Source organism: Mandrillus leucophaeus, unplaced genomic scaffold, assembly GCF_000951045.1.
Source record: "Mandrillus leucophaeus isolate KB7577 unplaced genomic scaffold, Mleu.le_1.0 Scaffold1599, whole genome shotgun sequence".
Classification (NCBI taxonomy): Eukaryota; Metazoa; Chordata; class Mammalia; order Primates; family Cercopithecidae; genus Mandrillus; species Mandrillus leucophaeus.
In genome coordinates, this window is record NW_012101586.1 from 31346 (window position 1) to 58630 (window position 27285).

A 27285-nucleotide genomic window follows, 5' to 3' on the forward strand; every position below is an offset into this window, starting at 1 on the left:
TCCATTATCTTTAATAGAAAATCGTCTCTAATATAACACACTTCCTTAAATCTGGATTACTTTATCCTGTTGATTGTAACATTGTTTTACTTTAGTCATACCATGCCACAGCAGGCAAATGACAGGCTCATTACTAATTCACAGATATTCATAGAGCACTATTTTAAACTGACTCTCTGGAAAGCGTACATTTTTTATATCACTATTACAAGAATGTGGGAATTGGGCTTATGTCCAAGTACTGACCAGATACAGTGAAAATAATACATTCCACTTATTGTTTTAAAATATTTTCCTTTTTTCTGACCAAATAGTACCAACGTAGTCACTTCTAAAATTTACTTGTATTAAAACAATGGAAGGAATCTTCATTCTCAGGTACAGTGAAGTAGATAAAAGTGGAAAGGCCCAAACAACCACTGCAAAAAGTGCAAACCATTTAAAATAACGGAATACCAAAGTTAGACTTTAATGACGTTAGAAAGTAGTGGAAGGAATGAGGAGTGGATGATCTGAAATTCCATACTAAAAAGAACCTTTCATTGTTGAGTTGACACACCAGACTTTTTGTCCTCCTGCCACAGCCGCCAAATTTTTTGTGAATCTGAAGAATTTCCTAGAGAATTTCTAAAGAGCATGTCTTTAAGTAATGATGTCTCTTCATTTTTGTTTATCAAGAAATGCTTTTCCTTTACCTTTATTTTGAATGCATACTTTCAGTGGATACTGAATCCTTGATTTTTTGTTTTGTTTTTTTTGTTTTCCAGCATTTAAATACGTCATTCCACTGTTTTCTAGCCTCCTTTGGGTATGATGAAAAGTTAGCTGATGGCTTTATCACTGTATTTCTGTATGTAGAGAGTCATTTTATGTATGATGCATTTGAGATTTTCTCCTTGTCATTGGTTCAGCATTTTAATTATAATATGTATAGTTATGTGTATCATTGTGTTTGTCCTAAATAAGTTCTTTCAATTTTTTCCTCTAAAGATGAATGTGTTTCATTGCTTCTTGAAAGCTTTTGTCATCCCTCCAAATATTTTTGGCCACTTTCTCTCTGTCTTCTCCTTTCTGACTCATTGCACATTTCCTGGGGTTCTTCACATTGACTGATAAACCTCTAAGGTCATGATTATTTTTCTTTAATTATTTTCTTTCTTTTTCAGATTTGATAATTTATATTAAACTATCTTCAGTTTCATTGATGCTTCTGCCAACTTAAACTCCTGTTACCCTATCCAGTGAATTTTCCATACTGTTTTTATACTTTTCAACTAGAATTCTTATTTGCTCCTTTTCCATAGTTTCCCTTTCTCTATTGAGAGACCCCATTCTTTGAGTCATTGTCTTTATGTTTTCCTTTTTCAGTCCTTGATCATAGTTCTAAATATTCTTTGAAGCATTTATGTGACAACCACTTGAAACTCTTAGCAAAATCCAGTATTTAGGAACAGTCAGAGTCAGCTTCCACTGACTGATTTATCTCAATATGGTTTATGACTTTGTCTTTCTTTTCAGGAATTTTTATGGAAAAATGAGCACTGTAGATAATATATTTTTGTACATGTCTCAACTAATACACAATTCTGGATTCTGTTTTATTTTTCTAAGAGTGTTGAATTTCCTTTTAATAGCTTGCCTGGACTTATGCTGCAGAATCTATACCTTACTAGCTTTTTGGCCATTGATATTTCCGCTTTGTTGCCTTTTAAGTTTTAGCCAGAAGCCGTACCTGTGGCTGCACAGTTTAGTAATTACCAGTAACTTGGGCATTTTTTTTGCTCAAACTCCTTGAGCTCAATCATCTACTTTCTGCCAATGTGTATGTGTGTGGCTTGAAGCGGGAACATAAAAGACACCACCTTCATTTTTATTCACTGGGCCCACTTGGGTCTCTTCACTCAAATATGCAATTGCTAAATCACATCTGCTCATTCTAAGAAAAGCGTGCAGGGATGATCTCTACAATTCTATGACTGCATGGTTTCCAGTAATCCATTATTGAGTTTTAACTGTTGTACCACTCTCCCCAACCAGGGTCATCACCTCAGACTTGCAAAACTCCAGGCTTTTTCTGGGCATTTCCTGCAGAGTTCAGCACCATTAGCTGAAAACACTGAAGGATCTTGTCCTACTCTCCATCCCAGCTCAAGTCAATCCCCTTGGGCAACAAGCTTCCAGTTGTTGCTGCCATTTCAGTTGGTAAAACTAGACTTCTAAAATTCCTGTTGATTAAGCTAGGGTGAAAAAAAGCAGTTCCAGGTAAAAGGCCATAGACTTTTCTTATCTGTTAGTCCGAAGTGCAGCATTTTGTAAGCCACCCGTCATTTTGTACACCTCGGTCAAAGTGAAACATTCCACGGGGGTTGGGACTGTGAGAGACATCCTGCCTAACCACCTGACTACAGGGACATCCCTCTCGTCTTCTGCTGGACAGTGTGCCCAAGAAACATTCTTGTCACACCCTGCTGGGCAAAGGGTACAAAGAATATCCTTGGCATAACTGCCTGACCACAGGAATATCTTATTAACGTCCTGTCAGGCAGCAACTCGTACTGCCCAGAACCCTCCCGCCCATACCTGTAAGTACCCCAGCCTGTAAGCGGCAGTGGGTATTAAGCTAGTCCCCCACCTCCACAGTCTTGTGCTGGACATAAAACCTGCTTTGCTATAGAATGGTTGAACTAATTTACATTCCCACTAACAGTGTAGAAGTTTTCCTCTTTCTCCACAACCTTACCAGCATTTGTTGTTCTTTGATTTTTTTTTTTTTTTTAATCTGAGAAGGGATATTGTTCTGTCACCCAGGCTGGAGTGCAGTGGCACGATCTCAGCTCACTGCAGCCTCCACCTTCCAGGTTCAAGCGATTCTTGTGCCTCAGTCCCTCAAGGAACTGGGATTTCAGGCATCCACCACCACCGCTGGCTAATTTTTGCATTTTGAGTAGAGATGAGGTTTCACCATATTGGACAGGCTAGTCTTGAACTCCCGACCTCAAGTGATCCACTTCCCTCGGCTTCCCAAAGTGCTGGGATTACAGGTGTGAGTCACCATGCCTAGCTTATTGTTTTCTGACTTTTTAATAATCACCATTCTCACTGGTGTGAGATGGTATCTCATTGTGTTTTTGGTTTGCATTTCTCCAAAGATTAGTAATGGTGAGCTTTTTTTCATATGATTATTGGTATCATGTATGTCTTTTTTTAAGAAGTGTCTATTCATGTCCTTTGCCAGCCTTTTAATGGGGTTGTTTATTTTTTGCTCTAAATTTGATTAAGTTCCTTATAGACTCTGGATATTAGACCCTTGTCAGAAGAATAAATTGCAAAAATTTTCTCTCATTCTTAATGTTGTCTGTTCACGCTGAGATAGTTTCTTCTGCTGTGCAGAGGCTCTTTGGTTTAATTAGATCGCATTTGTCAATTTTTGCTTCAGTTTAATTTGTCAATTTTTGCTTTTGTCAATTTTTGCTTTTAATTTAATTTTGTCTCGTCATTTGTCAATATTTGCTTTTAGTTTAATTAGATCACATTTGTCAATTTTTTTGTTGCAAATGCTTTGGGCATTCTCGTCATGAAATCTCTACCCATGTCTATATCCTAAATGGTATTGCCTAGATTTTCTTCTAGGGTTTTTATAGTTTGGGGTTTTACATTTAAGTCTATAATCCATCTTGAGTTCATTTTTGTATAAGGTGTAAGGAAGGGGTTCGGTTTCCATTTTCTGCATATGGCTAGCCAGTTCTCCCAGCATTATCTATTAAATAGGGAGTACTTTCCCCATTGCTTGTATTCGTCAGGGTTGTTGAAGATCAGATGGTTGTAGGTCTCCAGCATTTTTTCTGAGTGCCCTATTCTGTTCCATTTTTCTTTGTCTCTTTTTGTACCAGCACTATGCCGTTTTGATTAATGTAGCCACGTAGTTCTATTTATCATATGACTAAATATCATTTTCTTGCTACGATTTGAAACTTACTCATAGTATATGGAAGTACATCCAAGTGTATTCCGAGGCCATTACTTCACTGACAAAATTCTGAGAGTCGGGATACGTGACCACACTAGGATGTCAGCTGTCACTTCCCCATCATCACTATCATTCTGGAAGCACATTTGCCAGAAACCATTTCCCTTCTCTGGTTTTTGGTAGAGTTGCCCAGTGAGGGGCCCACCCTGAGATTGAGTAGTAAGAAGGGGAAGATTCAATATTATCCATCAGCACCTGCTACAAGACATTTGGACAGAGGTGAGGACTGCAGAAGCACCTGGTGAAGTCCTCCAGGCAGCTGAGAGCATCTGCACTCCCACCCATGGGCTTCTCAGAAACGTCTAAAGACCACACGATTGGCAATTGTACCTTCTCTGTCAGATGAATTCTGGATTCTGGAAGAGAATTCCTCTTTTCTAGTATTTACATCTTTGACTACTATACCCGTAAGCCTTTAAAAGGCTATAGTTTAGATTCTCACACCTTGTGTTAAAAAAAAAATCCTACTTGGAATACCTAGAGTGGCTCATTTTTGCTGTATGAATTCCAACTGATGCCACAACTCAGACTCCTCAGGTGTAATCCTTTCTTCTCAATGAAATCAGAAGCATTGCCCTGTCTGTGCTACTGGGGATTAGGACAAGGAAAGACAGCTATGAGTAAGTGGGCCTTCATGGCTCTTTTACAAAAACTCTCCAGTGACCTTCAAAGTGTGACTGCGATTTGAGAAACAATCTCAGCAGGTGGAGGCACCAGAAGGGGCATCTGGGACCACTGAGCTTCACACATCTGCTCCCCTGGGTGATATATGTTATGACTTGTAACACTGTGGGAGGGGAATTATCATACTGTTGACAGTAATATGTTGCAACATCTTCAGGCTGTAGACTGCTGATGGTGAGAGTATAATCTGTCCCAGATCCACTTCCACTGAACCTTGATGGGACCCCTGTTTCCACACTGGATGCATAATAGATCAGGGGCTTAGGGGCTTTCCCTGGTTTCTGCTGATACCAGGCTAAATTACTATAAATGTTCTGACTTGCCCGGCAAGTGATGGTGACTCTGTCTCCTATAGATGCAGACAGGGAGGATGGAGACTGGGTCATCTGGATGTCACATCTGGCACCTGAGGTTGGAAACATAAAAACAAATATTCATACTATTAATCATATTATAGGGAGGTTTCCATGAAGAGCCAGTTGGTACCACACACACTGGCTGAGTAAATTCCTGCTGTTCTCCTTCCTTACCTGGGAGCCAGAGCAGCAGGAGCCCCAGGAGCTGAGTGGGTACCCTCATGTCCATGCTGCGTCCTGACTGGGACTGACTCCTGCACAGGGTGTGACTAGGCTATTAAGACGTCTTCAAGGCAGGGGGGCTATGTTCTGGGGACATGCAAATCAGCAGGGGATGGGGCAGGCTGGGCACAGCTGCAGGGCTGGCAGATCTCAGTAACTCAGCACAGGGGCAGTGTCCCCAGCATCCCAGGTCAGACCAGGGCAGCACAGATTTGTCTGTAAATAAGTGTTTCTTCTTGGGGGCTGTTTTGTTACAAAAAACTTTTCTGAGTTAATTGTCAAAATTTGAAATATTCCTGAGGACTGGATAGAGAAATATATTTTATTCGTGCATGGAGATTATTTTTTTAAAATACAGTATGCACTCAAATGGAAGAAAGCACTTTGTGATGTACTTACAACACTTCTGTTAGCATGAAAGTATTCTCTTTTTGGAATGGAAATTAAATAGAAAATGTACCTAGATTGCAATCCCTGTCTACACGCTATCCTTTCCCTTTCATTGTACTGCTGCTGACTTCCAATGGCCATCTATACCCCTCACTGCTCTTTCTGAAGGTGGAGAAGGTAGCTCTGTCTGCATGCATAGCAGACCACAGGGGCTCAAATGAGCCTCTCTTTGGACAGTGTTATAATTTTCCTGTGTCCCTCAAGACCCATCTGTTGTTAAGTTCATCTCAATGCAATGGAATTGGGAGGTGGGGCTAATGGCAAGGGCTTAAGTCATGAGGTCTCTGCCCTCATGAATGGATAAATGCTACTCTAAACAGGGCTTGTGCTATGGAATAGAACTGCAGTCCACTCACTCAGTTCAGTGAGATCAGATATTCACACCGAGTTTGCAGTAGGAGAAAGGAAGTGTTTGTTTGTTTGTAGGACATCAGGTAAAGAGAATCTGGCAACTATGGCTCAAATCCTGGCCTCACTGATGGCTTGTAAGTAAGGATTTTATAAGGTAAGAGTAAATTTCAGGAAAGTAGAAGTTACAGGTAAAATTGAAAATTAATACATGGAGGTCACACATTGGTTTAGGCCTAAAAGGGCAGGACATCTTGAAGCAGGAACTTACAGATGAAGGGTAGATTACAAGATTTCTAAATTTGCAATTGGTTAAGGAAGAAAAGCTTTGTTTAAAAATTTGGATTCAGCAGAAGAGAACATTAGCTCAGGTTTATGGATATGACTTTTACCAGGCCCCTCTGTAAGATATTTAGAACAAAGCACCATGGTCAGAGCTCAGTCCCCAGTTCCCCCTTTTGTGAGGTCCATGTGCTGGCCTATTCATTTGGAGGGGGTCTTGTTTTCTCAAAAACACCTCAGAGACATCTATTACAATGTCATCTTCAGTTTCTATAGGGGAAGCCACCATTCTGTGAGTCTAACTTATTTAGCTATTGTTTTAGGTTATTACTTCCTTGCTTATCATGTTACTTACTTACTTCTTAAGGCTAGGTAGGTGCTTGAAATTTACTTTGAAGAGACTCAAGATTTTCTATTCTTTCCGTTCTTGGAGTGTGGGGGTTGCAGGTTCCTGAGAGTGAGTCTCTGCTCTTTCCCACTTGTGGGAGCAAGCTTTCTCTCTCTCTCTTTTCTTCTCTTCTGTCATGTAGGGCATGGACTTCCTTCCTTCTGGAGGACTCAGGATTCATAATGGCATCTTGAAAGTAGATAAACCGAACCCTAATCTGATAGTACCTTGATCTTACACTTCCCATCCTCCAGAAATATGAGAGAATAATTGTCTGCTCTTTATCAATTACAGTTTTAGACATTCTGTTATACAAAGACAAAACAGACTAACCGAGGCGACCATCAATAGATGAGAACAGGAGTACGAATATACACACCCCAGCTCTCTCCTCTCAAATGGAATAGCCCAGAGGCATTGTCCCCATGCTTCCACATGGGATGGAGCTTCAATCATCCTAAGAGTTAGGTGACTTTTGGGGTAAACTGTCGTCACCCATCCTCTATTTCCTGCTACACTTTCCTCCATCCCTCCCAGTGTAAATAGGCTGCCTGCACACAGTTCCTTCTTGTTGGTGAACCCAGTTCAAGGTGGAACAAATCCCTATTCTTGGAAAAAGGTATCTCTGCTCTAAATTCTTATCACTTTTCCTTTCTTGGTGCACAAGAAAATCCAGTAAGCCCTTAATTTCCCTTCACCAACTATCTTGGATTTGATTTATGCAGTCGATTTCTTCTGACTCACAAAACAAAAGGGAGCCTTTAAAAACACCTACCCACAGCCAGGTGCAGTGGCTCACACCTGTAATCTCAGCATTTTCAGAGGCTTAGATGGGCAGATTGGTTGAGCCCAGAAGTTCGAGGCCAGCCATGGCAACATGGTGGCAAAACTCCATCTCTACGAAAAACACAACATTTAGCCAGGCTTGGTGGCATGTTCCTGCAGTTCCATTTATCAGGAAGTTGAGGTGGGAAGATTGCTTGAGCTCAGGAGGTTGAGGCTGCAGTGAGCCGTGATTGTGCCAATGCATTCTAGCCTGGTCCACAGAGTGACATCCTGTCTTAAGAAACAAAACAATACAAAAAAATTCCACAATGCTATATACCATGGATTCCACACTGGAGGCAGTGGAATAAATAGGTCAGAGGGTTCCCAAGTTTCAATTTTTTTCCGGCTCTCTTGCCTCATCAATCAGCCTCATGACTTCTTTATTTTACTTTGAGAACAGTTGTGGAAAATCGTAAGTGTTGTTAAAACAATAAATATTACACAGTCCAAATACATTCATGTCCTCATATCGGAAACCTATGAATGTTACCTTGTATGTTCAAAGAAATTTAGCAAATGTGATTAGATTAAGGATTTTGAGGACAGGAGAGGATCCTGGATTATCTGGGTGAGACAGCAGAATCACAAGGTCCTATAATAGGGAGGGAGGAGGGTAACAGCGAGAGGGCAGCTGGGACTATGGAGAGGGATACATGAGTAATGGGGGATGAGGCTATAGAACAGACAATGTTGGGGCATCTTGATGAGGAAAAGCAGAAAATCAGATTCTCTTCCTTAGGAACCTCCAGAAGGAATGGAGCCCTACTGACTCCTTAATTTTAGCTCAGTGAGACTTCTGACCTTTAGAGCTATAGGATAATAGATTTGTGTTGTATCAATCCAGTATTGTTATGGTAATTTGTTTCATGAGCAATAGAAAATGCATGCAAGAGGAAGAGATGGCTTCTTCTGTCTTTCTGAGTGCATGGCTGTCCTCTGTTCTCCAAAATATTTCCACCTTGCTATCATTTGCTGTCAATTTTGACAAGAGTTGGAGAACACTATATTGTAAGGGAAGGTAGCATCAGAATTCTTCTAAGATAAAGAATCTCTGGGGTCAAATCCCTTGATTAGCTCTTGTACAATATGTGTATCTGAGAGCCTAGGGGTCAGCTCTCACAGCAGATGAGAAAGGCCAGGTTGTTTGTTTTCATATTTGGAGGGCAAATTAAATTTGCGTGACACAATCTGAGAGGGAAGAATTGAGTCAGACAGATTGGAAGAGAAAGAGGCACTTTGGAGGTCGAGGGAATCAAGATGTGTCCCAGCTCTGAAATCTTAAATAAAGTCATTTGCAGTTTGCAGAGGCTCAGAGAGACTGCTTTGATTAGAAAACTGCAAATAAAGCTAATTTAAGATTAAGGTGAGCACAGCATGAGTCAGAGGCCACAGGGGGCTGTGGATTCCACACTGTCCTTATGGTTTCTTCTCCCTTTTTACAGGCTGTGGGCTCTTCTGTGAGATGAAAGTGGTCACATGGAAGGAACACACTAAGGTCAGATATATGTAGATTGAAATCCCAGCCCAGCCCACGCTGACCATGTGACTGTGCAAACCAACCATGAGCTCTGATAATTTTTTTTTTCAGCGGTGCACTGCAGCCCTGTGAACACCATGAAGTGTCCTGAGGGTTGAACCACATAATTCACTTTGAAATGTGTGTGTGTGTGTATAATACATACATATATATATACACACACACACACACACACACACATATATATATATATACACACAGTCCCTTTTTATTTTATGCACTCTTGAGTATCATAGAATTAAGAGGCTGTGCAATATGTTAGTAGCCAGATGTTATTTAAAATCAAATTTCTCAAGTTATTCTACAACAAACAGGTGCCTGACTGTAGGCAGTGGGGCTCATTGTGTGTTACTTTCACCATAAAATCTCCCACCAATATTTATGTGTAGCATTTGAAAGATAAGATTACAGTTGACTATAACATCTTTAGTCTGCGTTTTCCCCGAGCCCATTTTGTTAGTGTCCACTCTTGGGTTCCTAAGGCTGTGGCCACAGGTCTGAGTTTTAAGTCCTTTCTTCCCACACTAGAGCCTTTCCCAAGACTTGGTCTGGCCTCCATGTTGGAAATCCAGACCCATCTTCTACTTACTCTCCTCAGAATCCAGAATTAACACTCTGGAAACCTTTCTTTGTAAACCTTCCAAATGCAACTTCTGTCAGGAACCCTGCATCCAGGGTAAAAGTATAAGAGACCAAAGCCATGGGACAGGGCCTGGGATCCTAGGCCAGCTCTCTTCAGTCCTGTCCTCACTGATACTGAGTGGCGGGGACCCTGCTAGTGCAAAGGAGGGAGGGTCATCAAACTTCTCCAGAATCTTTACTCAGCCAGACTCTGTTATAGTTAGAAGGAAAAGAAGCACATGCTAAATAAATAAAAGTAAATTATTTGTACCTGTATATATGTATTTGTAATATACTTTACAAATTAAATATATATCTATGATATTTCAGATATAAGTTGTGTTAATACATTTGTATATACTGTGCATACATAATAAATATAATATGCCATTTCATGTAAATAAATATAATATTAATTGTTGTTCTAAGGTATGGTTTTAAACTTTGATAAGTTGAGCTTGAACATGAAAAACCAGCAATGGTGCCCACCCCATGGTCTCTTCCCCACTACAGAGCCCAAAGGTCAGGAGGCTCAGGACCCCCCTCATTTCCTTGCTGGGTCAAGCACTGACTCATAGATGGCTTTGGATGCTGAGGGATCCAATGGGAGTCTGGGGAACATGAAGCAGCAGGCGCGGAGGAGGTAGGGAGTGGGGCTCGGCTCCTGGTAGAGGGACGTTTTGTGCCCAGAGCTTACTGTGGATTTTTCCTCCCCTGGGCCCCTGATGGACAGAGCAGCACATGTGGCTCATAGAATTAGGTCATGTGTGGCTTATAAGACAGGATTACAGGGGTGGTCATAGGACAAAAGCACCCCACGGCTCGTTAGCAGCCTCCCCTCTGATTGGAGCCATATGGAATCTCTCTGCCCAGCTTCTATGACTCACCCAGCTGCTGAGACTCTGGTCAGAATGGGTCATTTCTCCCCCATGCACAAACTTCTGAATACTTGTTATTTTATTGTCTGTTATCCAAGCACCACGATTTGTTGACCATGATCTTTCCAAAAGGATTCATGGAGTGAAGTGAGAACTAAGGTGTCAACACTGTGCCAGGATGTGAGAGAAACAAGGATCGCATCCCTGAAGACAAGAGCAGCTCGTGTGTGAGGTGAGGATGAATTGGCCTCATAAATTCAGAGCAGGATGTGAGAGAAAACACACTGACACTCTCCACTCCGTGATGCTCACCAGATGCACTGGAAGTTCCCATACAGAAGGTGGGAAGCAGGTGGGAAGAGAAGGGAGTTTGTGATTTCAGAGCTGCCTCCCATTCTGCTCCACTGAGAAGGCCCCAGATCTTCAGCAGACCCCAGGCAGGTGAGCAGCTGGGGTGAGATTTGTGTACCAGTAATGACAGGAGGATGGGGCACATGTCCCTGAAGGCAATTTGGATGCTGATAGCCAGAGTGACCAGGGCAGGCATGGTCTCCAGGGGGCATCAGGAGCTCAGAACCAGGCCTCAGTTCTGCTGGAGCTGGACTAGGATGCTGTTCATAGTCTGGTCAGCCCAGCTGGTGACCCCCAACCTGGGACGCAGGGTTAGGGGCTGGAGAGAGGGTCCACACAATGTTGCCACCGGCATCTGAGTGGGGAACAAACATGAACATTCCCAAATATTAATACCAAAGAAGTAGTTCATTCCGTTTGATTAAATTTCAATCAGGAAACAAAACAGGCTGAAAACAAGTAAATCTTTCTGCTTAATGCAAACAAACTGAGGATGAAGCCGGAGTCCTCCCTCCTCACCAGAGAGTCAGAATAGCAGCAGGAGAAGCAAAGCTGGGCCTCATGTCCAGGAGGGCCTCCTGAGGCTGATCCTGCTCAGAGTGGGTGGGGAGGGTGGATGAGTCTGCAGGAATTTTGACACCAAAATCGATGTGGCTGCATGGCTTAAACCACAGAAATTTATTTCTAACACTTTAGGAGCCTGGAAAGTCCAAGATCAAGGTCCAGAAAGGTTTTCTTTCTGATGAGGACTCTCCCTTTAATTTGCAGATGCCACCTTCTGGCCATGTCCCAACATGACTGTCCCTCAGGGCACGCAGGGAGGGTGGGGGAGGGAGAGAGTTCTATGGTGTCTCTCTTCATAAGGACGCTAATCCTGTGGTGTCAGGATCCCGCCCTGATCACCTCTTTAACCCTAATTACCTCCTTATAGACTCTCTCCATCTGCAACCATACTGGAGGTAAGAGACTCCAAATCGGAATTTGTGAAACATAGTTCAGTCCATAAGCGGAGGGGTTTGGGGACACAGCCAAGGCGGTAGGGAGGGGCCAGATCAGGCTTCCGGTCTCAGAGCACAGGGATTTCCCATCACTAAACTCACTGGCAGCTCCTCCCAGGCGAACCATGTCACGCAGGAGACCCCAGTCCAGCCTTAGGGCTCCGGGTCCCTAAGGGGACATGATCACTTTCACTTCCTCATTACTTTTAAGATCGGGGTGGGGGGGCTATTTTTTGTTTATTATGGTGTTTGTCTGCCATCTATTGGCCACTTTCTAACATAGCATCTTATAGGATTTTAGATTCTAGGGTCCAATGAGTGTTGACTATGGATGAAATCTTTTCATAGGTATTCATGGAGTTGATCCTATGACATCCATCACTAGGACAGATTTTGTAGAACACATGAAATGGTCCCTCCCCTCAGTAAACCAGTCATCTAGTTGAGGACAAACGGTATGCAGGAAAAATATTTGTCACAAAACAATTAGGGTGGCTAGATTCTGGGATCCATGTGACATGCCAAAGATGTGGTTTTGGAAAAAAGAGTGGATTGTCAAGAACCCTGTAGGGCATAATGGCAGGGAGCGGGGTGAGAAGCTGAAGGCCCCTGGTTTGGATCTGTCAACCCAGCCTCATTCTTCCCATCCCAGAAACACTTCCAGAGCAGCTCTGAGAACCGCAGTAGCTTTCTGAGCTGAGGAAACATCTGGGGACACCTGATCTTCCAAAAGAACAACTGCTGAGGTTTGTGCTGTCAGCTATAGCACTGCGAGTGATCAGATGTCATCATTTAAGCCTGTGCTAAGCAAAGTCATTTTGTAAGATGATGAAAATGTCTATGTGTATGAAGTGCAATAGGCTAGTCATTAGTCACATGTGGCTGCTGAGCACATGAAATGTCCCTGATGTAACTGAGAAGCTACATTTCTAATTTTAAGTATTTCTAATTGACACATTTGTGGCTACGCACTGCTAGTGTTTACCACGTGGAACAGCACAGCTGTAGACAGTAATAACCAGTAATGTCATTGGGACACCCAAGCTTCTAACTCTTAAGCAAAGGTGTGTCCCAGGACCAGGGTACCAAGCTGGTATGGGCCATGGCCAAGGTAGACAGAGCACATGGGTGGATCTCAGGAACCTTCCCTGGATTCTGCTCCTTCCAGGCCGGTGATGGAAACTGCCTCTCTTGGAGACACTGATTGGGAAGTTGGAGACTGGGGCCCACATACTTGTCCATAGAATCCGAGGTGGAAACAAAACACAGATCTTCCCCAGTTAATGATGTCCCTCTCCATAGGCTTCCCAGCAGAGTCCTCCTGACTGATCAAGTGGGAGGTGAATGCCGGGCTCCCTGAGCAATGGCCTCAATCTGAGCCATTGTTCCATGGGACATATGAACGCTGTCACATGGAGCCCCCATAGCTGAAACCAGGGAACTACAATCCAGAGGGCCAGAGCCCCATGTCCAGCATCCAGTGCTGCCCCTGCCTATGGTGATCCCAACTCAAAGGCAGAGACCCGCCCAGTGATAAGGGGTTGAGTGGCGGGGAAGGGCTTTGGGGAACCTGCAAACTGTCAACAAAAGAAAGACCTGGACTTCCAAATTCTGAACCAGGGAACATTCTATGCCATGGGTGTGACCAGGACCAAGGTGCATGATGTATGATATTACAGTTAATTTTAACTTTACGGGAATGAAAATCACAGAAGGCATCTGATTATTTTAGATCTTGTTGACTTTTTCAGTGCACAGTGGTCCCTGCCCTTCCCAAAATGATCCTGTGGTCTTTGCTGTTTTTGTGGTCACCTGGCTGCCTCCTCACCACTGAGATGAATCTTCACTATGACCCTGGGGCCTTCCCTGATCAGCACAAATAAATGGCCTCAGCCTCCAGACACCACATACCATTCCTGGTTTTTACACAATGTGTCAGCTACATAAATTATTCTATGCACTTTTATTATGCGGTTATTCTTCCTGCGTGGCTCTTTCCCCTACTAAATATCAGTACTTGGGACCCAAAACTGTCTTCTTTATTCATGTGCAACTGACCTTCACTGGTGGCTTTTACTTATTCCTGAAAATGCTGACATTAAGTGAAACTTTATTATATGAAAAACTGTTTGTTCTACTTTATTGGAAAAAATATGGTGCGTTTCCCTTAACTGAAGACATTTAACTACTTTTATAGTTGAAAAAGGCCAACTGGACATGGAAAAGCATGTTTGTAGGCGTAACAAGCAAGTTCAGTAGCAGATCCACTACCATTGAACCTCGAGGAGCACCCGGAGATGGACTGGGAAGCATAGTTGGTGAGAAGCTTTGGGGCCTGATCTTCTTTCTACTGGTGCTAGTGTAAGTAGTTGCCAATGCCCTGACTCACCCATCAGGTGATGGTGACTGTCTCCCCTGGAGTAACAGACAGGAAGGCTGGAGCCTGGCTCAGCACAACCTCACACCTGGAGACTGAAAACACACAGCAAGCATTAGCACAGCAGAACTCTATGTATATGGAAGTCACCACTAATCTAGTTAGGCAACAGGAAAGAAAATGGATTAAAATTGTGGATTTAAAAAGCAAGCCAAAATTCACACAGTGCAGGGTTCCCAGTGAAAGAAATTACGGATTGAAATTATACCCCCATCTAGCTTTGTGGAAATATTCTCACCTAGATCCCAGAGCAGCAGAAACCCGAGGAGTTGTGATGGCAACATCTTGCTGCCTTGACTTGTCAGTTTTGCTCATGCCACATTCTGAGAAATAGTCTGTCATAACACACAGGACCACTTCAAGGTAAGAAGAACAATATATGCAGTTATGGGGATGACCCCATATGGGTTTAAATAACAGACATCACTGTTGTCAGAAGAGTGCCCTCCCCGCTCCTTCTGCGAGTGTGAGAGTTGTCCTCAGCTGGCACCTGCAGATGAGCGATGCTGAGGCTCCAGCAGGGCTTGACCAGACCCAGGGCCCATCTGCAGAGTGAAGGCAGAGTCCATCACAGTGTGTGGGAGGGTCTGCAGTCATCTGGGGTGAACAGCAGCTCGCATCCACAGTCTTGGCCCAGGGCTTTGTTAACTCTCCTGCTCTTTGTCACAAAGAGGGCTGAAGAAACTTTGATCCTGTGGACACGTCACAAATCATCACTCTATATAGCACTATATTGATGTCATCATCTTGAGTAGACATGATGAGCTGGACATTAAAAGGACTCTGGATTTATTGTGAAAACACGTATGCTCTAAAGGGTGAAAAGCAATCCCAAAATTTCAAAAGCCTGTCATACTGGGGAAGATATAGTCTTTAGGAAAGGAATGTGAGTCGTCCTCTTCAAGGCAAGGACAAATAATTGCACCTTACATCTCCGACCACCGAGAATACAGGCACAGTGTTGACAAGGCCTTACTAGAGTGTTGACACAACAAATTCCATGCCTGGGTCAACTACATCATCCCGTTTATTAAACTAAGTTGGAAGGCTATCTCTTTGGAGTTAGCTCAGAGAAGGGAAAGATTTTGATGCAGGTTTTGGGTTTTGATACAAGTGGCTCTGTCACCTGAGCCAAATGATCCAGCACATTGCTTGGTGCTAGACGCATCTGAATTAGATAGGTGCACTCTGTGAACTCTCTTGCAAGCTTCAAAAAAAAAAAAAAAAAGTCACATTAGAAAACTCTAGGTTTCTAGGAAAGACCATGCAATGCCCAGAAAACAAGCAAAGAAACAAAAAACCCCAAAATTGCATTGTTCAAAATGAAGCTTCCATAATGTCACAGGGTCCTGATAGACGTGCTTGTGAGGAATTAAGTAGTTCTGTGGCTAAGTTGCCCCTCAAAAACTGGGAACGTCATTCTCACCTATTTCTAAGGTCAGGTAAGTTTCACCACCACTCAATATTAGGATGGAGATGTTACTTTGGGGACTAAATTTAAGCAGATTCAGAGAGAATGTTTCTTTTCCATGGACAGGTGCTCAAGTTCCCAGGATCACTTCCTTCTCTCACCCTAACACCTCTGCATCAGCTCACTCTTATGACCTCATGGGTTTTCCCAATCAGCTAGACGGGGGAGTACCAAAAATAAAAATAAAAAATAAAAAAGACAAACAAACAAACAAAAAATAAGAAGAAGCTAGGCTTCTTCTTGAACAGATTATCACGACATATTTGTGCAAGTAATGTGGATTGTGCTCACACAATGGCCACAATCATAGGTGGCTGTGAAATATTCCCTTGAGTTAGCGTGGACTTGAACAGAGCACATCTTCATCCAATTGTGTGGATAAAGAAGTGTCTTGAGTCAAGTATACACATGGATTCCTGAATAGCTGCTTGACCAAGGTCCTGGAAAAGAAGCTTGGACAATCAGACACAAGAAGCTCTAGAGAAGAGGCATGGAGATGCACTAATGTGAGAAAACATTATGGCGGAGAATTTAATTTATTATGTCAATACAGCAGAAAATACTGACACAGATAAGACACCAAGGAATCATCCATACTGGAAGATTCATCTACCACTATGCAGATGAACTGTATCCAGCCTTTTCTCTTAACTTCCTCAGTATTTGCATAATAGATTCCTAAAGAAAGTAGCCATAAAGACCTGGGGGAAACTATGCACTTACACAATGATATGAGCCATGCCTTACCACTAGCATCTCCAGCTGCATTGATCCTACTATCGCCACTTTTGGATATCTGACTTCTCAGCAGTTGAGACAAGTGTCATCAACAAATGAGTGATAATTTGGGATATCAGATCACTGTCCCCTGGAGGTGACTGTGATGTATCTTCACCTGGATTCTTTTGTATTCTAGATCTATGTTTGCTTTTCCTGCCCACAGATAATTAGCTATTCTAGTGCTCAGAGAGTGTACACTTTTCTGATACGGGACTCTTTCCAAATCAGGAATCTATATTTTAGAGGAAAAGGGAAATTCTAGATATATGATTATGGCAACCATTGGTCCTACCAAATACATTATCCAAAGACGTCCACGTGGGTATAACATTTTGCAAATTTTAGATGCTTTCCTTCAAGCAATGATGAATCTTTAAACAGATGACCATGATAACCTGAATGAATGGTCCAGGAATCAAGTGGACAAAGGTAGGAGCAACTTCTCTAATCATCATTCACAGGAACACAGCTGGGAGATACATGTTTCCAGCCATGCCATTCTAGACCCTGCTGACCACAGGTCCTGATACCCAGGAGTGGATGCTTCTAGTTGGGAACACAAGAGGAGATCCTAAACCCATGGTAATGCAGGGTTCCTCCTGCAAGTACAGAAAATGGCAAACCAAATAATTACCTATTTTAACAAAGTTAAATAGTAGAGCCAACATGTAGTGATAGTTTTCTGTCACTTCTTTGGTGAGAGGAGAATGTCTGGGAGTATGTCTGGACTGAGCGACAGTGAAGAACACATGTCATAATCAGACGGTGACTGTCCACACGTTAATATAAAGTAAAGTTGGGAATAATTGAAAGGAGGGAAGAAAGGGAAAACATCTTTAAGTAAATCCAGTACTAATGGGTGGCCAAGCCACAGCTCCAGCTCTTCCAGAAGGAGTACTTACAAAGCAGGAGACTCCAGGGCTCAACAAATGTATGCTACTTTTTTTTTTTCCAGTTTTGTGTCCTATGATATACTTCCGTCAGCCGCATCTTTCATGTATGCTCGTTTTTGATTGCAGATCTGGAAACTACAAATCACTATTTTCAAGGTAACCATAGCCACATGAAAATTATTGTTGTCTGCTCTGACCCTAGTTCAGTTGATTAAAAATATTCAACCAAAATCCGGGCAGCTACAGGTATACAAATTACACTAGGATACTTGTAGGTAGAAGTAGAATAGCAAATGCTTTATCTGATTAAATATCTGCCTTTTTGCAGTCCAGCAGCCATGGCAGTGATATAAATAAGGGAACTTGTTAGATGTTCAAAATTTCAAGCTGGCACCATAACACAATATCCAAAATGTCCAGACATCAATCAAAAAGCACTCTTCATACCCCAAACTAGGAAAATCTCAACATGAATGAGAAAAGTCAATCAGTAAATACTAACCTCTACATAATAGGCATGTACAAATTATCTTGAAAGAATTTTAAAACAGCCATTATAAAAATGCATCACAGAACAATTGCAAACATGCTTGAAAAATATGAAATAATAGAAAGCATCAGGAAGAAAATACAAAATGTAACCAAGGAAAAATTGAAATTTTAGAAATAAAAATAAGAAAACAGATCAACAGAAAAGATTAGCCAGAAAAAAAACCCCAAAGTGCAGACTTAAAATTTAAAATAATAACATTAAATACATAAACTATGAAATTTGAAAAGAGATAGAAATTGGTGAATCTATAAGAAAAGTCCCAACTATATGTTGTCTATCAGACACTCACATCAAATATAACAGTACAAGTAAGTTGAATACAAGAGAAAGAAAAAGTATATACCATATTAAGTTTAATAAAAAGAAATCAGAGGTCATTAATATCAATATCAGATATATAGATATAGAGCCAAAGAAAATTATCAGCGACAGAAAGGTATATACAAGAAAACAAAGCAACTTGAAATGTGTATGCACCAAACAACAGAGTAACAAAGTGCATGTGGCAAAAACAAACAAACAAATAAACAAAAATTACACTTGGAGACTTTAATTCTTCTTCTCAGCAATTGATAGGACAACTAATCAGAAACTGGCAAGGATAAAGACGCATTCAACAACATCATCAACCCACAGGATCAAACTGACAATTATAGAACACTCCAAACAACAATAGTGGAATTCAAATTTTTCCAAGTGCCTACAGAACATGTACCAAGATAGGCTGTATCCTGCCCACAAAACACTTCAACACATTTAAAATAATTACAATTATAGTAAGTGTGTACTCTGACCACAGAGAAATCATACCAGAAATCAATCTTGAAAATGTAACCAGAAAATTTTCAAACACTTGGAAGATAAAAAATATAGTTTTTGTTTTTTGGGTTTTTTTTTCCCCAAAGAACTAGGTTTTAGCTTATCTGTCTCATGGTTGTGCAAGCTGTACTAACAAGGCACCGGCGTCTGTTCAGCTTCCGGTGAGTCTTCCGGAAGCTTTTAATCATTGCAGAAAAGTAAGGGGAGCAGGAGTGTCACATAGTGAGAGAGAGAGAGCAAGAGAGCCAGGAAGAGGTGCCAGGCTCTTTAAAACATCCAGCTCTAGAGTCACCTAATATAGTGAGAACTCCCTCTTTGCCTTGGGAAGGGCACCAAGCCATTCATGAGAGATCTGCCTGCATAACAAAAACATCACCGTCAGGATGTACCTCCAACAGAAGGGACATTTCAGCCTGAGGTTTGGAGGGGACAAACATCCAAATTATAACAATATGCACATGCATAGATGCATGTGTATTTCCATAAATTTCCCTCTGCTGACCACCTGCATGTATTTTTTTCCCTCATACTCCAAACTCTACTCACCTGCAAATACGTCCACTTAATCTGCGTGTTTATTGTCCTCTCAATCCCGAAGTGAGCAACATTCACAAACTCCTCTTATATTATCCCTAATTTAGAAGGTCCCAAATCCATTTTGCATCAGTAAATCACAAAAGAATAGCATATGGTAAAAACCTCCAGGTCACTCCTAATCCCTCTCTTTCCTCCTCTTCTCCCATCTGGGAGGTTCATTGCCATTACTTCCAAAATAGAGTACCATCTGCTTATGTTTTCAACAATCTGCACTAACCAAAGACTACTCCAGGATTCACTTCACCCAGTTGACTGTATTCCTTGCTCCTCACGGCCCAACTACAATCATCAATTTTTTAAAAAATAAATAGTGTCTCAAGAATGCTCTATTTTAAAAGTATCCCATAGAGTCCTACTGTACTTAGAAAAGCTTTTGCTCTCCAAAATAAACCAAGGGCTATTTTATTTCTCACTTGTCATGTTTTATGATCTTTAGGACACTGAGATAAAACATTCTCACCTGCTTCCTTTCTTGCTGTGTTTGCGAACCCTAAGATCAAAACGGGAAGAAGCCTGGGCCCATCTGCTGACATCACTGCTATTCTGTCCATTGTTTACTCTTAACATGTGTGTTAATTTTTATGGTCATGTAACAAATTACCACAAATTTATCGGCTTAAGACTACAGCCATTTATGATCTCCCAGTTTCTGAGTCAGGAGTGTGCACACGGCTTAGTGGTTTTGTCCTGAAGGGTTTTTATTTATTTATTTGTCTGTTTATTTTTATTTCAATTGCATTTTGGGGAACAGCTGGTGTTTGGTTACATGAATGAATTCTTTAATGGTGATTTCTGAGATTTTGTCACACTCATAACCCAAGCAATGTATGCTGTACCCAGTGTATAGTCTTTTATCTCTTGCTAGTCCCTTCACATTCCCCCGAGTCCCCAAAATCCAATGTATCATTCTTATACCTTTGTGTCCCCATAGCTTAGCTCCCATATATAAGTGAGAACATATGACACTAGGTTTTCCATTCCTGAGTTACTTCACTTAGAATAATTGCCTCCAGTTCTATCCAAGTGGTTGAAATGATATTATTTCATTCCTTTTTATGGCTGAGTAGTATTCTACTACATATTTGTGTGTGTGTGTATATATATGTACATATGTGCGTGTATATGTACATACGTATATGTATGTACATATACATGTATATCTATATATGTATACATAGGTGTGTATATAGTATATATACATGTATATATGTATGTGTATATATACGTGTATATATGTGTGTGTGTGTATATATATGGCATATGAGCTGGTCTCATATTTTTGCAGTTGCAAATTGTGCTGCTGTAAACACGCATGTGCAAGTATCTCTTTTGTATAATGACTTCTTTTCCTCTGGGTAGATACCTAGTAGTGGATTGCTGGATCAGATAGGTCTACTTTTAATTCATTAAGGAATCACCACACTGTTTTCCATAGTGCTTATACTAGTTACATTCCAACCCACAGTGTAAAAGCATTCCCATTTCATGGCATTCACCCCAACATCTATAACTTTTTCCTTTTCTGATTTTACCCATTCTTGCAGGAGTGAGGTGGTATTGCATTGTAGTTTTGATTTGCATTTCCCTGATAATTACTGATGTTGAGCTTTTTCCATATGTTTGTTGACCATTTGTATATCTTCTTTTGAGAATTGTCTATTCGTGTCCTTAGCCCACTTGCTGATAGGACTGTTTGTTTTTTCTTGCTGATTTTTTTGAGTTCTTTGTAGGTTCTGGATATTAGTCCTTTGTTGGTGGTATAGATCATGAAGATTTTCTCCCACTCTATGGGTTGTCTCTATTAACTCTGCTGATTATTTCTTTTACTGTGTAGAAGCTTTTTAGTTTAATAAGTCTGATATATTTATCTTTCTTTTTCTTGCATTTGTTTTGGGGTGTCTGGTCATGAAGTCTTTGCCCAAGCCAACGTCTAGAAGGGTTTTTTAATGTTGTCTCCTTGAATCTTTATAATTTCGGATCTTAGATTTAAGTCTTTGATCCATCTTGAATTTATTTTATATAAGGTGAGAGATGACCCAAAAAGGTCCTAGAATTGGTAAATGAATTCAGCAAAGTTTCAGGACACAAAACGAATGTACACAAATCAATAGCTCTGCTATATACCAATAGCGACCAAGCTGAGAGTCAAATCAAGAACTCAACCCCTTTCATGATAGCTCATAAAAGAGAAATACTTAGGAAAATACCTAACTCAGGACATGAAAGATCTCTACAAGGAAAACTACAAGAAACTGTTGATAGAAATCATAGATGACACAAACAAATGGAAACACATCCCACGCTCATGGATAGGTAGAATCAATATCATGAAAATGACCTTACTTCCAAAAGCAATCTATAAATTCAGTGCAGTTCCCGTAGGAGTACCACCATCCTTCTTCACAGAACTAGAAAATAAACTATCCTAAAATTCAAGTGGAATCAAAAAAGAAGCCCAAATAACCAAGGCAAGACTAAGCCAAAAGAACAAATCTGGAGGCATCACATTACTCAACTTCAAGCTATACTACAAGGTCATAGTCACTCAAACAGCATGGTACTCATATAAAAATAGACATATAAACCAATGGAACATACTAGAGAACCCAGAGATAAAGTCAAATACTTACAATATACTAATCTTTGACAAAGCAAACAGAAACATAAAGTGGGGAAACGACGTCCTATGCAACAAAAGGTGCTCAGATAATTGGCAAGTCACATGTAGAAGAATGTCCATAAGGTTTTACAAGACTTTACCACAGTGTAGACTGCATTCTCACCTGAGACTCACCTGAGTACACATGCACTTTAAAGCTCTTTCAGATTGCTGCAGAACTAATTTCATTGAGTGTCTATGACTTAGGACTTTAACTTCTTATTGGATCCTGACTGAAGGTTGCTCTCAGGTCCTAGATGCTGTGGGCAATTCCCTGCCATGTGATCTTCCCATAAGCAATGTACACATGACTCTGTGCTTGCTCAAGAAAAGCAGAGAGTGTCTCTCTCCAGTCTGCTAGGACAGACACTTAAATAATACAATGCAATCATTGGAAATACATCTCATCACTCCTGCCATACTATATCGGTTAGAAGTGAGTCCTAGATTCTGCCTGCTCTCAGTGGGAATAGATTATACAAGGCTGTGACTCATCAGGGAGAGGGTCATGCTAGGGTGTTTCAGCATCTTCAGTTTTCTCAAGTATCAGAGTACTGATACTGGGTGAGAAATCTGTCCCACATCCACTGACGCTGAGTAGACCTGGGACCCCGGGGCACCTGGGAAGCAACCTTTATAAGAGGTGTTTTAGGCTGACTCATCTTCTGTTGGTGTACAACATTAACAAAATATCTTAATTTGTCCTATTAAGTTTATCCTGACATGTCTTTGAAGTTCCTTAATTGCAGGTATCATAAGCCAATTCGGTCCAAATATATTCAGAATTTATATTTAATAATAGAAAAACAGATTATGAAGTAGTCTGCAAAACAAGACTCAGAGCAATAGTGTCAATACTCAACTGCTTTGGCTTCATGCTGGATTAGCTGAGACCATTTGCATGAGTGATAGAAAAGGTACTGGATGCCAGATACTGCTGTGAGCACTATTGGCCTGCTGCCTCTAGAAATGTGCACACGGCCAAGGCTACAACCATAGGTCACAAAATATAAATATAATATAGCATTTTTGTTTGTTAATTCAAACGCTTATTACTTCTACCATTACATAATACCATAATTGATAGTCTCCATTCTGGATAAAAATATTATTAGAGCACTCTTTAAATGTGGCATATTTAAAGCATACATTTCTGTGTATTTCTTACTGGAATACAAAATCATATGTGGTATCAAATATTGTAAACTCTGACATAATTACCATCATTTTTTCAGATTTTTTTACTTCATTTTCAACATAGATGTGATCATGTCATGTGCATTTTATTGATTGTTCTCAACATCAATTTCTTCTATTAATAATAAAATAACAAAGTTGGCATTCTCCCATTTTAACTTAATTTAAAATGCAAAAGTAAAAGGAATGAGGTAGTGGTTCTTAGAAGAGAAATAAAAGCAATTCAACAAAAGCAGGAAAAAAATAATAAATTTTAAAAATCATATTTATAATGACAACATAGTACTATAGACAAAATGAACCAAATTACCTAAAATTTCATGGGAGAAATGCACCATTTTAGGTCAACTGATGTTTTTCTCTCATTGAGTTATTTTATGAAACTTGCCAACTGGTGAGTGTCGGTGGAGGTTCCGGCGTGGCCCAAGCAGAGGGACTCTATGAGGAAGGAGAATCCACGTAAGTTTGGCAGTTCTTGGCGCTGCTTTAACAGAGTAGGCAAGAGCTGAGTTCTTAACACCAGGCTGGATTTCGTATTGAGACATTTGCTGAGGTGTGGGTTAGAAAGAATCGCTGGAGATTGGATGAGAAAGGTAGAGTGAAAGCTCCCACATTCTCCTGAGTTTTCCTTCTAATCCTGCACTGATTGTCCTTCATGCAGGTCTAAAATATAGGCCTTAGGCTCCTATCATGAAACTCCTACTGATCTTCCCAGCCATAGCTCAGCCCTGGTTAACATTTTAACTAATTTGATATAAGGTATCTCCTGAATGACCATTCTCTCTCGTTTGATCCCCAGATATAGGACATACGTGAAATCAATTTTTGGAAGCTCACCTATGTCTTGTTGGGTTGACTGGGAAGGTGTGACATGACCTAACCTTAGGTCCTCAGGTGATATGACCCAACCTCACTTTTGCACAGGAACGTCTGTAACCGTTGAGTTACTAAATTCCTAGAGCCCCACAATAAGCACAACGACCCTATGAACTTGTAGTGGCATCAGGGCACAGCCTTGAAGGGCATGCAGGGGTCTATTCAACACCCTGATTCTTTCCAAGAAATACTTACAAGTTTCCATCTTGGTTAGTAGTTCAACTCCAACCACACCAGCATAGGGACCCCAGCAAACATGAGCAACAGAGCTGGGTTTGCACCAACAGATGACCTCTGCCACATGTCCTTCATGCTTGCTTTCACTGCTGCTGTCCAAAATCTTAATATTCTTATTTTGTACCAGGCAAAAAATTGCCATGCGTTATCTAATTTTTTTCAAAATTCTGTTGGGTGTGGCATAAAGCACGCATGCTACCTAATTCTTCCAAACTTAAATATTTATTTCTAAAACCCTTGATTTGCAATTCAAAATCCTCACCTTTTATTTCAACCTGCTGTGCCTGAGACTGGTCAAACACATTGGACACATGACTTTTGTTTTTAAGTGGATTTAACAAAGTCAACCTAGTAGCCCCAAAACAGGAATGTACATTGTTTGACATGGGTAATTCCTGAAATCGTGATGTAAAATGCTATGCCTGCCCCTTTGCTGGAGAGAGACATATGCTAAGAAAATGTGGAAGTGTGAAGGTGGGGGGAAGAAGAGAAACAGTTTTCATGTTACTAAACAAACCCGGCTGTGTCTGTAACCAGTAACTACTCAAACAAAAGAAAATCCAAAAAACATATCAGTTTTAGGTTGACATGGAGTAGCCTTAATTACAAAGTCGTTACACTGAATCTTTTTAGTTGAAAAATAGATGTAGGAAAGGCTAGGGGGATTTAGATGAACTTTCATTCAGTTTTCTCCATTATCATGTCTGGTTGCTCAGTGGGCACTTGGACCCCACCATTCTCCTATAGGTTCGGCCTGAGGTGTAGCCCCAAGACTCACAGGAGCAGCTTCCTGCAACTCATCCCCCTGAATTCTTTACTGTCTTGCCCTCTATGGTGCCTGCTCCCCTGACAAACAACACATGTGGGCAGCTGGGCCACCCAGCAGAGAGGTTTGTGTTCGGGGCTGTACCACTGTGGGGGAGCTTTTGTATTTTGCATGCAGTAATAAACTCCAACATCCTCAGGCTCCACCCTGCTGATTTTCAATGTGAAATCTGTGCCTGACCCACTGCCACTGAACCTGTCTGGGACCCCAGATTCCCGATTGGTAACTTTATAGATAAGGAGCCGTGGAGACTGGCCTGGCTTCTGCAGGTACCAATGCAAATAGGTGTTTCCATTACTATGCAGAAGGCTCTGACTAGACCTGCAGGAGATGGAGGCCGGCTCTCCAGGGGTGACGGGCAGGGAGAGTGGAGTCTGGGTCATCACAACGTCCCCACTGGATCCTGAAGTAATGAGAGAGAAGTGCAAGGTTATAAACGAACATTACGAGGCATTTTCATTATTTGTTTTCTGTTACATTTTTCATGAAAATCATTATTTTTGTGAGTGCATTTTTGGTTTGTATCCCAAAACATCCAATTTCACAAAGAATCAAATTTTTGAGGCAAAATGCAGTCAGTTAAATTATCTCACACCATCCACCTTTTTCTGTGTCAGAGTCTTCTCCAGATTACAGGCCCCTGCTCCTTCTAGAATCTTTCTCACTGTCATTGATTTAAACACCACATGCCCCATCCTGGAGGACAAGGCACATCTAATACATGGACGGAACACACATGAAAGGCAGCGGGACCCCAAGAGCTCACCCTCCCACTCCATTCTCCTCCTCCATCTCCCTTCCATCCTTACCAGGGACCCAGAGCATCAACAGCCCCAGGAGCTGAGCAGGGAGTCTCATCGTGAGAAGATGAACTGAGGAGTCCTGATCAGTCAAGGCAAGGGTAGAGCTGAGTTTTATCTCAGACTCACAAGGGAAGTTCCTCCCTAGGGGATAGTATGCAAATCCCCTGGTGGGTGCAGCAGTGTGGAAAGAGCCAAGGAGAGTGTGCAGGGACTCTGTTGTGAGCAAAGATAAAATATCTTCTGCATTTGAAGGACCATAATAAAGATAGATATTGCCTGAGTGGCAGAAGTGACATATTTAAATGTTTCCTTTCATTTTCTTTAATAGATTTTTATTTTTTCTCACTTTCTCAGGCACGTTTTACACTTCTCTTTAATAAGTTGAGTTTTATTAAAATGTGATTATTCTTTTCAATGTTAATTTAAGAGTCTGGTTTCTGTCTTTTTAAAGTTTTTTTCTTTAATGGAGATAAAACACATAGAGTAAAGCTCACCAAACTTAAAAGTGCAACTGACTAAAGTTTATGTATATTCACTCTCCAGATGAAACCCTAGAAAATTCCAAATTCTCCTGATGCTTCCCTCATGCACCATCTTAGTTATTTCTCCTTCTTTCCCAACCATGCTAACTCATTCAGACATTCTGGTGTCTATCACAATAGATTGCGTTTTCTGAGCTGAAAATTCACATGGATTGAAAGAAGAGTATTTTTTGGTTTGCTTTCACTTTTTTGTTCATGTTGTCTAACTTCTTTCTTGCTGCTTTTTGTGTGTGTGTGTGGGGAGGGTGGCTTCAATCCTACCCCTGGGCTTGAGTTGCTGACTGCTTTTATTTCCTGAAATTGTGAAGAACTTCCTCCTGAATATCTTGTAAGAAATATCTGTTATTTATTTTTAGTTTTCTTTTCTTTCTTTCTTTCTTCCTTCCTTTCTTTCTTTTCTTTCTTTCTTTCTTTCTTTCTTTCTTTCTTTCTTTCTTTCTTTCTTTCTTTCTTTCTTTCTTTCTTTCTTTTCTTTCTTTTCTTTCTTTCTTTGTTTTTGTTTTTGTTTTTGTTTTTGAGATAGAGTCTCACTCTTTTACTCGGGCTAGAGTGCAATGCCACCATCTCGGCTCACTGCAACCTCTGCCTCTCGAGTACAAGCAATTCTCCTGCCGCAGCCTCCAAA

The 27285-nt window shown here is 41.0% G+C and overlaps 1 gene segment (V, D, J or C); it reads right to left on the minus strand.

Annotated features, from left to right (window-relative positions):
* The window catches only part of LOC105536461, a 40798-nt gene extending 14580 nt beyond the window's left edge, over positions 1–26218 (minus strand). Inside the window, 1 exon segment of the V gene segment in view lies at positions 26125–26218. Coding sequence covers positions 26125–26173 — 49 coding nt within the window.
* Positions 26219–27285: the final 1067 nt, after the last annotated feature.